Source organism: Drosophila santomea, unplaced genomic scaffold, assembly GCF_016746245.2.
Source record: "Drosophila santomea strain STO CAGO 1482 unplaced genomic scaffold, Prin_Dsan_1.1 Segkk63_quiver_pilon_ctg1_scaf, whole genome shotgun sequence".
In the NCBI taxonomy this organism is placed as follows: domain Eukaryota; kingdom Metazoa; phylum Arthropoda; class Insecta; order Diptera; family Drosophilidae; genus Drosophila; species Drosophila santomea.
In genome coordinates this window covers 594,153-610,241 of record NW_025318995.1, presented here as the reverse complement: position 1 = coordinate 610,241, position 16,089 = coordinate 594,153, and the positions used below count along the sequence as shown (strand labels likewise).

At 43.9% G+C, this 16,089-nt stretch overlaps 2 protein-coding genes across 3 annotated transcripts in view; both read left to right on the top strand.

Moving 5' to 3' along the window:
* LOC120457614 (angiopoietin-2) overlaps positions 1-16,089 on the top strand; it is a 190,773-nt gene that overhangs the window by 20,856 nt on the left and 153,828 nt on the right. The window lies entirely within an intron of this gene.
* On the top strand, positions 1,387-1,981 carry LOC120457616 (probable 60S ribosomal protein L37-A). Its single transcript, XM_039645126.2, has one exon. The coding sequence runs from the start codon at positions 1,490-1,492 to the stop codon at positions 1,772-1,774; it is 285 nt and encodes a 94-aa protein (XP_039501060.1). The 5' UTR covers positions 1,387-1,489; the 3' UTR covers positions 1,775-1,981.

Sequence of the window (16,089 nt, the reverse complement as noted above, 5' to 3'; positions counted from 1 at the left end):
AAGGCCTGTATAAGCAAGCCGAACGCTGGGAGCAGGAACAGTCAAGGTGAACGAGTATACAAGTCAACAACGTGAAGAAACGAAGTCAGCAGAGGAGCTACAGGTAGTACAGGTACAGGTAGTCAATAAGGAGCAAGGAAAGTCTCCGAATTGAATTCGCCGAAGAGGCGACAGAAATTGTGGTGTAGACCCGGTCGACTATGTCGGAGACCGCGTACTTGAACCCGGCGATAGCCTGGTGTGTCCGTGCGATCCCAGCAGGCGTGGTACCGGCGCCACCAGTCCGAGCAGATGGGGATGGCGTGTTGCTGTTCCACCAGGCGTTTGCCTTGGGGATCGCAGCCGTTAGCTGCCGTGAGTCTGCATACGACGACAATTCTCAGCCCAAGTGACGAACGCCCGACGACACGGTCCGCGCCACTCAGGACGACGAGAGCGGCAAGACAGTGGAACGTGGCCGCTGGACAGACCATCCAGCTCTACGACGGGAGAGCAGAGACGTCCGGATAATCATACCGCACTGTAAAGCTAAGCACGAATAAATACCCAAGCAACGAAAACTGTAAGTGTCATTACTGGTAACCGGGTGATCACGTTTTAATATAAATTTGGTGGCATGAACACACAAAATCTACTGAGCTAGCCGCACGTATTCCGTAGCGAGCACACCAACAAAATCAGTTCGTTACAGAACACAACGCCAAAGAGTTCTATAAGCCTGGAAAGGAAAATATCCGACGCTTTGTCCCGTCAGAAAATTAGGGGTTTGGAAAACGAACCCCATTCTGGGGATCTGGATCTACACCGTCGAAACTACGGATAAACCCTTTGTGGCATTGCAAAAACTTCGTAAATAATATCACAGATGTTAATAAACAGAGAGAAATTTTTACGTGCTAGCACAACTGCGCCCACAGGAAAATGTTAAACAAGTCCTCCAGGATTTCTATTTTCCAAATATGTCCAAGCTCGCCAACGAAGTAGTTATAAACTGCAAGACATTAGGGCTAAGTACAACAGGCACCCCAAGAAGCAGGAATTGGGTGTGACACCTGCATATAGACATCTACTCCACGGATAATAAATTATTTTTAACCTGTGTGGACAAGGTTTGAAAGTGCGCCGTGGTACAGCCATTAACTACTTGGGCCATAGTTGACGTACGCAGCCCCATACTACAATTGGTAAATTTTTTCCCAAATACCAAAACAATATACTGCGATAACAAGGCATCCTTCAATTCGGAGATCTTAACTTCGTTACTAAAATATTATGAAATTTACATCCTTAATGCACCCTCTCTACACAGAAGCTCCAACGGGCAAGTTGAGCGATTCCACAGCACCCTAACGGAAATAGCTAGGTGCATTAAAACTGACAAAAAGTTTCTTTTTGCTGCGCTTCCGGAGAAGTCGTCTTTACTAGAAGCCACGTGCTAAATTTGTAGTTTGCAAGTTTCGTTCGATTCTTGAACCGTTCGCCACGAGAGATGACGAAGGGTACCTCCAGCTTTGGTAAGCGCCACAACAAGACGCACACCCTGTGCCGTCGCTGTGGCCGCTCCTCCTACCACATCCAGAAGTCCACCTGCGCCCAGTGCGGCTACCCCGCCGCCAAGATGCGTTCCTACAACTGGTCGGTGAAGGCCAAGAGGAGGAAGACCACTGGCACCGGTCGCATGCAGCACCTGAAGGTCGTGCGCCGCCGTTTCCGCAACGGATTCCGCGAGGGCACCCAGGCCAAGCCCAAGAAGGCTGCGCAGTCCAGCAACTAGGAGGCTCTGTGTATCCCCCTCGTGATGTATATCCCACACCACCGGGTTATATAGACGGAGATATAGCAGCTGCCCTTATAAACAGAGAACGACAGCCTCCAGTTGATCAACGTGAACACACCATCCAAAATCCACTAAAAAGGCCGACACAACATGGCTAATAAATCGCTCGAGCGCTAATAAATGAACGTTTTTTTTAAGAAGTGACACCATCGAGCTCATCATGAGAGCCACGGTAGAGTATAATAAATGCCTTACACTCAGCCAACGACTCTCAGAGACTGGCATTTAGAAACAACATCAAAAAGCGCAACAGGCTGATCTAGATAGGTGCAATCCTACTAGACAAAATCTCTTTAACAACAGACTACTCGCATTCCCAGTATATTCCTATCACGGACGGTGTTGCACTGGTGTGGGAACAGAGAAATTTACTTAGGCATTCAAGAAATCTGACCGAATTCTTAATGATGGTAAAAGAAACTAGTAGGTTGTCAGATTTATTCCTAGAGTAGCATATGCGAAAATTGTTAAATGTCGATACCGACCACATAAAAAGTTTATTGCCCGTATTAAAAGTTCATCATAGGATCGCCAGGAGACTAAACTTTCTAGGCACCGCACTTAAGGTATTAGCGGGCACACCTGATGCCTCCGATTTTGAAATGCTAAAAATGCCGGAATCCCGGTGAATAGAGTCATTAACATACAAACCCAAAATGAGTTAACGGAGGCAGTTAACAAAATCATTAAAGCAAAACAAAATAATATAGTTGACATTCCTCACTTGTATGTTATAAGCATAATAGAGACATCTAATATTAGATACTTCCAGTCCGATAGTACGAGGGTCGTTTGATAAGTCCGTGACTTTTTGTATTTGCCGCGCACCTGCTCTAAATACAACACTGCTCCTGTCAGCAGTTATCGATTAACAGCTGACTGTAAAATTTTGAGAAAGCTGCGTTTTTTGGTTTGCGTTTTATAGGCATTGAAAGCAGACGATCTCGTGAATTTTAACGAAAATGGAAAAAAGTGAATTTCGTGTGCTAATTAAGCATTATTTTTTGCGTAAAAAATCCATCACCGAAACCAAGGAAAGACTTGATAAATATTATGGGGACTCTGCACCATCAATTTCAATGGTTAAGAAATGGTTTACTGAGTTCCGTTGTGGTCGTACCAGTACAAGTGATGCCGAACGTTCAGGTCGCCCAAAAGAGGTCGTCATGCCAGAAATCGTCGACAAAATCCATGGAATGATATTGGATGATCGGAGAATGAAAGTGCGTGAGGTAGCTGAGGCTGTAGGCATCTCAACTGAACGGGTACATCACATTTTACATGAATATTTGGACATGAAAAAGCTTTCCGCGCGATGGGTGCCGCGATTGCTCACACACGACCATAAGCGCAACCGTGTGACCATTTCAAAGGAGTGTTTGGCGATGTTCAACCGCAATCCAAACGAATTTTTGCGCCGTTTCGTTACCGTAGACGAAACATGGATCCACCACACCACACCAGAGACCAAAGAACAATCAAGACAGTGGGTTTCTCCGGGTGAACGTGCACCAAAGAAGGCCAAGGTGGGTCTGTCGGCCAACAAGGTCATGGCCACAGTTTTTTGGGATGCACAAGGTATCATTCACATCGATTACCTTGAAAAGGGTAAAACGATCACCGGCGAATATTATTCAGAGCTTTTGGACAGATTCGATATTGATTTGAAGCAGAAACGACCGCATTTGGCGAAAAAAAAAGTGCTGTTCCATCAGGACAATGCACGGGTGCACACGTGTGTAGTCAGCATGGCAAAATTTCATAAATTGGGCTACGAACTGCTACCCCATCCAGCATATTCTCCAGATTTAGCCCCCTGTGACTATTTTTTGTTTCCAAACATGTAGAAATGGCTCGGCGGTAAGAGATTCGGGTCAAATGAAGAGGTCATCACAGAAACAAACGACTATTTTGAGGGCCTTGAGAAAACCTATTATTTGGAAGGAATAAAAAAATTGGAAAAACGCTGGACTAAATGTATAGAGCTAAAAGGAGATTATGTTGAGAAATAAAACGCTTCTTTGACGAAAAAAATATATTTTATTCAAAAAGTCACGGACTTATCAAACGACCCTCGTATTATCCATGTGATAATTGGATATCCCAACGGCTCACATCTGATTATGTTCGAGCGAGTGGCTTTCATCAACAGCATCAAATACTCCAACCATAAGGAAAACACCGGGCATGGCTGCATCCCCATTACTAAACATCATCGGCCACGATCCAAAATTAAGCGAGCCACTTTTCCAAAGGATTGAGAACGAAAACTTAGAGGTCATTCAAGGACTTAAGGAGGAAGTGAAAGCGGCTGAAACTACTGACATTTGGTTCGGCTTGGGATCCAGCGTCCTCTATATCAGCTCTATCCTACTCGTCTGGGTACTGAGGAGGAGACGATATGCGCGAGATATACGTCAAGTTGTTGACAAGTTCCAGATAACCGAGGACTATCATCCTCCTAGGGGGAGTAGTTAAGACAATTGATCATTAAAAAGTCCACCCTAGAGTTTTTATACTCAAATTGAGCATAAATGCCTTTAGGGGTTGTACCCGATCCCCATTGTTTGCCAAGTATGTTAAGATATGCTGTTTTTGCAAGTATCAGCACTTTGATGGACGAGCGGGCGTCCAGGCTGCGTGGGACCTCCCAGAAGTCACCCAATTTGGCTAACCAATATATAAGATCGTACTAATAATATAATTTATATGTATATTGAGGGGGCTTTGGCGATTCGTATGTATACACTACAGTTGCATGACGATCAGCGTTTGATTTCACAACACCGTAACTATTCAGTACATATCGACAAACGAATGAGTATTGTGATGCATTTTCCAGCGTATGAACATTCCGACGACGTGATCAGCGTTTTATTCCACGTCACCATGGCGGTACTTTACACTTGCACTTGTCATTGAAAATTATGATGTATTTGATAGCGTTTAAACATACCGATGACGTCATGATCAGCGTTTGATTCTACGTCACCATGGCAGTATTTTATGCATGCACTTGATGATGAAACTGATGATTTATTTGATAGCGTATGAACATACCGATGACGTGATGATTAGCGTTTGATTCCACATCACCATGGTAGGTTAGGATTTTGGTTTTGCATGTATGTTAGAGTTTTTATTTGGTGCACCACGGTTTAAAATTCGTTTTATAAGAATTTTTTTGCTATCACTTTCGGTCGTTATAAAATATAACTTGTTTCTTTTCTCACATGTTTACTTTGTAAAAGGGACTCAATAAGTAAAAGCTAAGTAAAAAAAATAGAAAATCTAAGCCACTTGTACGCTGTAGAGTCTGATTTAAATAAGCTGTCCTATATGAACCAATTGATAGTTATAGGAGATTTTAAAATACCTGGTACTACGCGGTCCTCAGCTAAAAAGTTAAATGTCCTTCTCCGTATAGCACAACATGATTTTATTGACGGCTTGTCTAAACATGTGTTAAGACATGATAAGTAGACAAACTATAAATATGTTCTATTTATGGGCTGCAATAAACATGGCACGGGACAGCATAAGTGGCAACTACAGATAAGTACGATTGCAGTGGTCTATTGCCGAAGTGTCAAGAGATATGACCACGCGGGAGGTGATTAGCGCAGTCTTAGGCCACAAACATAGATTTAAGATAAATCTCACCTGCATTGACCAACGCAGACTGCAGCGTCTTACAAGCTCTGCATTATATAATTAGATGATTAGAACCTATGTAAGAATGAATAAAAGGCGATGCCCTCGCAGTAGCGAGTCAGTTAGATTCAAACACGCGAATTGATCTCATTAAGTGTACGCATTAGTTTATAGTGTGAACATTTTGGTCCTTCGAGAAATTCAGTTGTTTTCCCCCACCAGTGGTAAGAAACACAGAAGAAAAAACCACGTCTTAAAGTACTTGGACGATAAAGTGAAACATTGTGTTCCTGCTTTTCCCTGGCTGATCAATCAGCTGTGAGTCGAGGCACAGCTAGGTCAACTGGGCGACCAATCAAAAAATCCTCCAACGGATCACGCCAAAGAATACAAACAGAAAGCACAAAAAGTCACAGTGATTGTTTTCCCAAGATGTTGTCGGAAAGATCTGTGAAATTGATGCAAGACCAAGGAGAGCTGCAGAACAAAATACTGCAAGCCATCATGGAAAAGGCATCTATACCAGCAATAGAAGCATTGGTAGTCCGATTTACTACTTACAACAATGCGCTGGTAGAACTGGGAGTTGGCGATCATCAATATTTTAATGATAAAATATTTATTAAAACTATGGTACTTCAGAGGAAGTTGGAACAGTTCAAAAGTTCCAACTACGACGTGCCAGAACTCCCAAAAGTGGACCTTCCAACGTTCAATGGAAATGCGAAGGAATGGCCAACATTTTACGAGCTGTTCTCTGAACTAATAGACAGCAGGAAGGATCTCAGCAACACAAGGAAGCTGGGATATTTAAGAGCCTGCTTAAAAGGAGAAGCTCAAATAGTGGTTAGCCATTTGATAACAGGATCAGCGGCTAGCTATGCAGCAGCGTGGGAGCTTATCTGCAAACGCTATGAGAATAGCAGAAAAATATTCTCCCAACACTTCAACAAGTTAATGGAACTGGAGTGCTTGCTGCCCCATGATGAGAAAAATTTAGGGAAGTTTTTGGATACCGCGACCGAGAGCATATTCATCATAAAGCAAAAAGAAAAAAATAGGAAGCTCTGCTGACGTAATTTTAGCAGAAATTCTGCTGCGGAAATATTCGCCAGATGCCTTGCAGCTGTATGAACAGCATGTAAAAAAGGCAAGATCTATACAGTCCTTACAAGATGTACTGGAGTTTATTGAGCAACAGTACAACTCAGTAAATGCCATTACCAAAAATTCCGCTCAGCTTGCTACAAGAAAAGTGCAAGTTAGATCGTGTGCCTTTTGTTCTATGGATGGCCACGATATGATAAAGTGTCTCAAATTCAGAGCACAATCAATCGAAAAAGGAAAAGAATACGTTCAAAAGAACAGCATGTGCTTTAGATGCTTTGGAAAGCATAATGCTATCGACTGCAGAAAGGAAATTACATGCAATCGATGCTCCAAAGGACACATCAGCCTTCTTCATGAAGGAACAAAACGCAGTATCAACAGCAATAACCTCAAGCAAGGCCAAGACACACTATTGGCTAAAGCTGTTGTTTTAGTGAAAAACAAAGCTGGAGGTTACAACGAGTTGAGGGCGCTTATTGACGGTGGATCCCAGAAGACGCTGATTTCAGAGGAAGCAGCACAAATATTAAGGATTCCCAGAGTAACGAGTACTATAGAGGTCGAAGGTATCTCCCAGACTACTCAATTATAAAAAAATTATAAAGCCCTTCCCAGCAAAAAGTTTGATATTGATATCAACAAAGAGTGGAAGGGCTACAGGCTAGCAGATCCACAATTAACCAGCCAAGCAGAATTGAGATGGTGATAGGTGTGGATCTATTTCCCCTGATTATGATGGAGAAATAAAAACCGTGAATGGAATCTTGGGACAAAAAACCAAATTTGGATGGAATGTGTCCGGAAATATAACTCGAGCAGCAAAGCAAAAAATTATAAGTGCCACTACAACAATAAATCTAAAGGACCTGGAACGCTTTTGGGAATTGGAAGATGAAGCCGATGAGACGATTAAAGACAATGCATAATGCGAAAGAAAGTTCCAAAAAAACAACTGTCATCAACGAGGAAGACAGATTTGTGGTTTCAATTCCATTCCACCAAGAGGCAAAGCTGGGAGACTCTCGCAAACAGGCAATGGCAAAGGCTTATGCAAATGGAAAAAAAGTTTCAAAGAAACCCAAAGAACTGGGCTGCAATATGGAATCTGTAAAGACAACGGGTCAAGGTAAATACTATTTACCCCATCAAGCAATCATCAGGCCTGGAAGATTAACTACGAAGCTACTAGTAGTTTTTGACGCATTCGCAAGGACGACAAATGGACTAAGCCTAAATTACGTTATTATAACTGGTCCTAAGATTTAAAAGGATATATTCGATATTCTAATTAAATGGCGCAATTGGCAATATGTTATGGTAGCTGACATTGAAAAAATGTATGGATAGCGTCTTAGCAGAAACAATTAAAGACGACTTTTATATGGATGACCTCATAACTGGTGGAGACACAGACAACGAGTGCTATGAACTTCAATGCAAATGTTTCATTCAGGAAGGCAAATGACTCATTCACTGTGGAAGTTACCGATGACATGGGACGTTGAATTGGAATCCAACTTAGCTAAATGGTGGATGGAATATGATAAAGGTCTATCATATTTAGAAGAAATTAGCATTTCACGCTGGACTGGATACTCCAAAGGTATTATGGATCTACATGGATTCTGCGATGCATCAGAGAAACATATGCAGCGGCTGTGTGTACAAAAGTAGGCGACAGAGTTACTTTGCTAGCAGCAAAAAGCAAAGTAAATCCTATAAAAAACAGGAAAACAATTCCAAAGTTGGAATTATGTGCTGCTATATGGAGCAACAAGATTACAACGCATGCATGGAGTGATTCGCAAATTACTATTGCTTGTATACAGAACAAGCGCAGCAAAGATAAGTTCGTCAGAACTAGAGTGGAAGATATCAATAAACTAATTCCCAATGTCAAATGGAATTACGTTAAATCGGAAGAAAATCCAGCTGACGTGGCTTCAAGAGGGAAATCACCGCAAGCTCTTAAAATCTGTGAAATTTGTTTGTATGGCAACAAAAGCGATACATCTGGAAGCTGCTAGCGACCTTTCGTCAGACAAATTCCTGGAGGCTCTTCGACGGTTCTTTGCAAGACGAGGCAAGAGTGAGAACATATACTCAGATAATGGAACAAACTTCGTAGGAGCTTTAAGAGTATTGGACAAAGAATTTGTAGCTGCCATTAAAAACAATTTAGCACCTGAGTTTAGCATCAAGTGGCACTTTATTCCCCCGGGAAGCCCCCACATAAGAGGTTTATGGGAAGCCGGTGTAAAATCAGTGAAGCATCACCTTAAACGAGTTATTGGTGAAAACAGCTTTACATATGAAGAATTTGCATCGCTGCTATGTCAAATCGAAGCAGTGCTAAACTCGCGCCCATTAGTCACTGTAAGGAGCGAAAACGATGAAGGAGCACTTTATGGTATATAAGGAGTCAATTAAATTCCTTATGTTATCAAATCAAGTGCGAAACTGGATTGAAGAGGCAGAAAGCCTACAAGCAACAGCGATCTCAATGGTAACGGACATTAGTAAAGGAAGAATTCATCCTATACAGAATTCATCCTAACAAAATGCTGGAGGAGCTCGAAAAGTTAAGCAAAAATTAGGACGAAAACAAATGCTACCGGGTGGAAATTCAGTTATACAATTACCACTGATCTATAAACTGATGAAGGCACAAGCTATGTTGGAGGATAATGTCCTATTCATTGAAGCAAAATTGCCGATATACAATAATCAGGAAACGGATCTCTTTGAAGTAATCCCAATACCACTGTGAGAAAAAAGGAACAAAGCTTATTCCGAAATTGAATTCTACATTTTTTGCGTCCAATACAGACATAAACGCATATCACCTAATGTCTAAAATGGAAATTAACCAATGCAGACAAGAGGATTCGACAACATGGCCTTGCGAAAGTAATTGGGCATGGAAAAACGCGGATGATCACTCTTGCGAAATATCACCATTGAAACCAAGCAAGGCGCACTCAGCGAAATGATGGAATTCCAAGGCAATTCGTTCATTAAAGTGATAAGTGCATTCAACCGTTGGATATTAGGACTGTTTCGGAATACAACAGCTAATATAAGATGCAACGAACAGCATCAAGTTATAAGACTGTCCAATCAAGGCATTATACATCTACCTTCAGGATGCACAGCAGTATTAGGGGATACAACAATAATTACTCCTCAAAAAGTAATTTCGACAGCGTCTGAAATGTCTATCTGCCCCAGTTTTCGAATTATAGATGACAAGGAGAGATGGAACGTGGTCCCGCTGAAGCACTTGATTGTCAACAACACTAATGAACTACAAAATCTTCAAATGCGCATCCAGACTCTGAAAAATAACAAAGTACACATTGATGACTTGATTTTCCACACGGCAAGCGGACACTCGGCTCTAGCGTTGACAACGATTATCATAATTATAATGGTCATTTATATCCGGAGGCAACGCATAAATGAGACTGGCCGTACATTTCCCCCCCCCCCCCACGGAGAATGTCTAAAAATGTGTTTAGACATGATAAGTAGACAAACTATAAATATGTTATATTTATGGGCTGCAATAAACATGGCACGGGACAACATAAGTGGCAACTACAGATAAGTACGATTGCAGTGGTCTATTGTCGAAGTGTCAAGAGATATGATCACGCGGGAGGTCATTAGCGCGGTCATAGGCCACAAACATAGATTTAAGATAAATCTCATCTGCATTGACCAACGCAGACTGCAGCGTCTTACAAGCGCTGCATTATATAATTAGATGATAAGAACCTATGTAAGAATGAATAAAAGGCGATGCCCTTGCAGTAGCGAGTCAGTTAGATTCAAACACCCGAATTGAACTCATTAAGTGTACGCATTAGTTTATAGTGTGAACAATTATCTTCACAATGCGGTTGGCTCTCTCCGTCAGGTTCTCCTGCGGTTCTCCTGCACGCCGTTGTCCGCAATCACCACCTTCGGTACCCCAAATCGTGCGACTATGCGTTTCCTGAACGCTTTCTGCAACGTTTCCGCCGTGGATGTTCGCAAAGGCACCAATTCTGTCCGTTCGACCTTGATTTGGTTTGAACCTTGCGCAGTCCTTGCATTTCCGAACGCAGGACTGTTTCCCTCATCTGCCGCGGAACACATACCTTCCAGGTCGCTACATCTTCGTTTCCTGCTCTATGCGGAATCTGCCTGTAAAGAGTACTACCTTCCATTACGTTGTCTGGGAACTTTTGAGGAAGCGCTTTTATCTTCTCTCGCATTTCCGTGATCCAGCTGCATTCTGATTCGGCCTCTGTGTCCTGCGTGTCCTGTGTGAGGATCGCGCCAATCGCGTAGTCGCTGGCGTCCGTTTGCAGGATGAACATTTTTCCGAAGTCGGGGCACTCCAGGACTGGGTCGGTAACTAATCTGGCTTTTACCTCCTCGAAGGCTTGCTGGTGGTCCTGTGACCATGTCCACTTGGTACCCTTGCGGAGGAGGTCGTTGAGTGGCCTTACAATGCGCGCGAAGTCAGGCACGAAAAGTTGGTATCAAGATGCGACCCAAAGGTATTGCCTCGGGGACCGATGACGGTGGTCTAGCTGGGCTATGGCTGCTACCTTCTGTGGCCTAGGTACTGTAGTTTTTGCTTGCAGAATAGGCATTTCTCTGGGCTTATTCTTAGGTTCGCGTTCTTCCAGCGGCGGAACACTTCCCTGAGGTTTCTTTTGTGTTCCTCTAATCACGATGATGTCATCTTGATACGCAAAGGCATTTGGCGACATTTCCGGTCCAATCACCTGATCCAGGGCCCGTTGAAATGTGGCCGACGCGGAGTGTCACTCTCCATTGGAACAGCCCTTTCCCTGGGAGCGTGAAAGCCGTGACGCCCCGGCTATCTATCATTCCCATCTCCAGAAGTTCGTCCACCCTTGCATTAATCTACCCATTAATCGTCTTTGGATTCTTGGGTTAGTATCTTTGCCTAATTGGTTTATCATCCTTTATGGTTATTGTGTGCTCGGCTATACTAGATGTTCCGGTCATGGAGTGAAATTCCGCGAGCTCTGTTTCCAGGAATTTATTCATGTCATCCTCTTCGCCGTCCTTTTGGACTACTGCGACCGGACAACTTCTCCTCCGCAGCCTCTGGCCTGTATCCTGATTTCATGACCGGCGCACCTGATCTCGGCCCCAACTTGCGTGAGGAAATTCCACCCCAGCACCAAAGCATCCACTATTCCTGGTAATATCAGCAGGCTCATATTGAGTCGCCTGTTGCCAAACTCCACTCCTATTTCGAGCTTTGCGTTAAAATACCACCTTGCGACCCCGGCTCGCTTCTCTGCGGCTGGGATCGCTGGCCATTTCCCGTTCACTGGCAGCATTCCGTACTTCGGATTCCTATTTTTCCGCACATCCAGCAGAGCAGCAGCCTCTATTTTTGGCAGCCTTTTGCCCAATGTACATGTCCACCGCATCTGCGACAAGCTTCTTGCGGATTGGCAACATGGGTTGGGTTCTGAACCGAGTTGCCCCCAAGAGTCGTTCCATTGTGTTTCTGGGTGGTGACTGGCGGCCTCCATAGGCATGTGTTTTGTCGCCTCGACTGAACCGGGGTATATTGCGGCCACTGTTCCTGCTCTAGCGTTTCCTTTTTCCCCGTATCCATGGGGTCTTATCAGGGTCTGCATCTCGACAATGTAGTCCTTGAATGCTTCCCTAAACCCTTGCTTCCTTTGCTTCACCTTGTCCGCGAGTTTCGTAAAGTACCCCCTGGGCAGAAAGTAGGTTTGGAAACTATCTATGAATTCGGCCCAAGTCCTCCAGTGTTTACTATCCGATATGTACTATTTCAGAGCCTTTCCCTGCATCAATTCCGGCATGGCTTGGGGAATCATGTTCAGGTCCAAACCATACGTGTTTGCGGACCACTCCACCTGCTTTAGAAATTCGAGGGCTTTTTTTTTCTCCGTCAAAGCGAAAAGAAAATTCCCTGACTTGCTTTGCTACTTTTGCGTAGTCCGCCTGGCTGGGCCTGGGTCTTTCTAGACTTGGCCTCCTTTCCTTGCTCGTCTCTCTACGTTGACCTTCCCGCTGCATCTCCTTCATGCTCAGACTTGCTATGAGGTCTTCACCCTCGGGGTTCGTCAGCTTTACGTTTGGACCTGGTATGTCTGTTTTCCGTCTCTGCGTAGTACTCCGCTTGGGCCTTTCGCATGTCCTCTGTTCTTCCGGACAGCGATATGCGCAACCTCTGTGCGAGGTTGCGATATGCGCAACATATGCGAAATCTTCTTTTTGAGACGGTATAATCACGTTTTTTGGGCGCCAGATGTAACGAACTGATTTAATTTGTCTGCTCGCTACGGAATACGTGCGGCTAGCTCAGTAGATTTTGTGTGTTGGTCCCACCAAATTTATATTAAAACGTGATCCCCCGGTTACCAGTAATGACACTTGCAGTTTTCGTTTCTTAGGTATTTATTCTTGCTTAGCTTTACAGTGCGTAAGTCTCTGCCCTCCCGTCGTAGAGCTGGATGGTCTGTCCAGCGGCCACGTTCCACTGTCTCGCCGCTCTCGTCGTCGGTGCTCGTCACTTGGGCTGAGAATTGTCGTCGTATGCAGACTCCCGGCAGCTAACGGCTGCGATCCCCAAGGGAAACGCCTGGTGGAACAGCAACACGCCAAACCCATGTCTGCTCGGACTGGTGGCGCCGGTACCACGCCTGCTGGGATCGCACGGACACACCAGGCTATCGCCGGGTTCAAGTACGCGGTCTCCGACACAGTCGACCGGGTCTACACCACAATCCCTGTCGCCTCCTCGGTGCCCTTCTTGGTTCGGCCCCGCCTGTTGAATGCTTCCGGACTAACCATGCTTCGTCGTATTTGACCTCAGCTACCTGCGTCTCAATTCGGAGACTTTCCTCGTCCCGAACGTCTTGACATAGCGATCTTGCTCCTTATTGACTACCACGGCTGTAGCTTCTCTGCTGACGTTTCTTCATGTTGTTGACTTGTATACTCGTTCTCCTTGACTGTCCCTGCTTCCAGCGTTCTGCCTGCTTATATAGGCCTCTTTTAACGGTCCATCGCTCTAGTCTCCGGATCCAAAGTCTACGGTATTACCGTTGGCCCGGTCCAAAGTCCAACTTGTACCGTTATTCACCTTCAAACCTTCTGTCTATCCAAACTCTCTTTCTACAGGTTCAGAGTCTCCAAACTCTCAATCTCTAGCTTCAGAGTCTCTAAAATTTTTTTCCCATGTTCAGAGTTTCCAAACTCTTTTTTTCCATGTTCAGAGTCTCCAAACTCTCTTTTTCCTCGGTTTCGCACTGCCGTTACTACGCGTTGACTTGTTGCGTAACGGCAGGCCCTCCTCATGCAATCCTCATCTGCATTTGTGCGGAGTTTTAACTCCTCAAAGCTCTTCAATTAATGCTTTCCATCGTTTTATTTTATCATTTGTATTCCTCTCAGACACAGCGAAGGTGAGAGGCTGATGGTCCGTAAAAATCCTCTCGTGCCGTATAGGTAATTTTGCAGTTTCCCAATAGCCCAGACGATTGCTAATAACTCCCTTTTGTTTATTGCGTAATTAACCTCGCAGTCTTTTAATGTGCGAAATATTATAGTGATTGGTCGTCCCTTTTGGGGCAGTATCGCAAAAAAGTATTCCGCTTGCTAAAGCTTCGGTAGTCAAGTCGAAAGGGTGTTAAAAGTCAAATTCAATAGCGACCTTTTTTGACATGTGTTTATTAACAGTGCCATTCTTTCCCTTTAGTATTGAGGTAAGTGGTCTAACTATGGAAACGAAGTCTTTAAAAAAACTTCTGTAATAACTGGCCAGTCCAGTTACGTCTACACAGACATAAAAAATTTTCTCGATTTGTTCGCGTAACACATCGTCCAATCGCCCTTTGGAAGATGCTTCCTGCATTCTTTAGTCCAAAGGATAGACGGCAGAATTCATACTTTCCTCCGTTTATGAAGAAGGCAGTTTTTTCGTGGTCCTTTTCGGCCAGATAACTCTGGTTGTAACCCGATTTTAAGTCTAGAATAGTAAAAGTCTGCTAAATTTATAGGAATACTTGGCATAGGGTACCAATCAGCGATGGTTTGTTCATTCAGTGTTCTGAAATCGATCACTAGTCGTTTTTTTCTGTTTCCGTCGGCATCAGATCCTTTTTTGTCAACAACCCATGTTGGGCCGTTGAAAGGCGACCTAAAAGGCCCGACAATGCCATCCTTTAACAGCTGGAATATACGGTTTCGTTAGTCTCCGTACGAATTGTGGCAATGATCGAGGTTTTAAATGGAAGCGCCTCGTTAGAGTGCGAAAACACTTGTTTCCTCTTAAGGATCATTTTTTTTAATTCAGCTTCCACCGAGCATGGGACTTCTACGTCATCGATATTTGTGAAGTTCACAGTATCGCATTCGTGGTATCTTAGCCGTTCGGATACGTTTCCGTACCTATACATAATTGCGTTGTTGCGTAGATCCTATGCCGCTCCGACCTGCGTTAGCAAGTCGAAACCTATTATGGCATCAAACGTACTGATGGTATCAAGTACAAAGAATCTGGCCCTTAGGCCAAATATGTGCATTAAGCACTTTTCTTTTACTTTACTGGAGCCGTGAATGGAACTTACAGTGAATGGGGAGTCGACGAGAGTTATGTTTTTCACCTCCTTTACGGGCTTTACATAACTTTTTGCCTCTGCCCCTCTTGCTAATGCCAGTGCTGCTAACAGGTCTTTGGGTTGTGGAAAAACAACAGCCCTTAGGGATTTTTTTCGACCGGAAATAAATACGTGTAGGGTATTAGCCCTAACCTCTCTATTATGCAAGATGGCTCTTTCATCATCATATGACATGACAATTTTGTTTGTAACGAGGGTTAATTTTCGTTCGACCTCATCGTAGTACTGCATTAGGGTTTCGTCGCCTTGATGGAACGACTCAAGTCCCTGTCGAAATAGGGGCAAGGATGTTTTATCTGCATAGGAGCAGTCTAATATATCCAAAATGGCTTTAAAATTAAGCACTGTGTTGTGCAAAACTAGCAGCGAACGCGCTGACCTTTAATTTTGTTTCTAATAATTGTAACGGCCTGGAAATGACCGCTACTGCCCAGATAATTCAAAACCATCAGTGGCCGATTGCCTCCATGCCACGTATTCATCCTGAATGCCAGTAAAATCTGGAATTGACTTTACTATGTGTAAAGGTGTATCGCACGGTGTTGCTCCCGGCTTTACGGCTTTCATCTGATAAGTTTCACCTTGTGGCGGTTTTACACGCAAACTTTTTAATTGTTGATTAACGGCATTATTAGGCCTGAACTAACATTTTAATTTGGGACACATTCATGGAGTATGTGTTTTTTTCTGCCTGTGCTGATGTCTGAGGTTCCCTGGTTCTTCTTCACTATCACTTTGTGATGTGGTTTCCCTATATGGGCCTGGGTAATTCATAGCGCACAACCCCTAAAGCCGTTT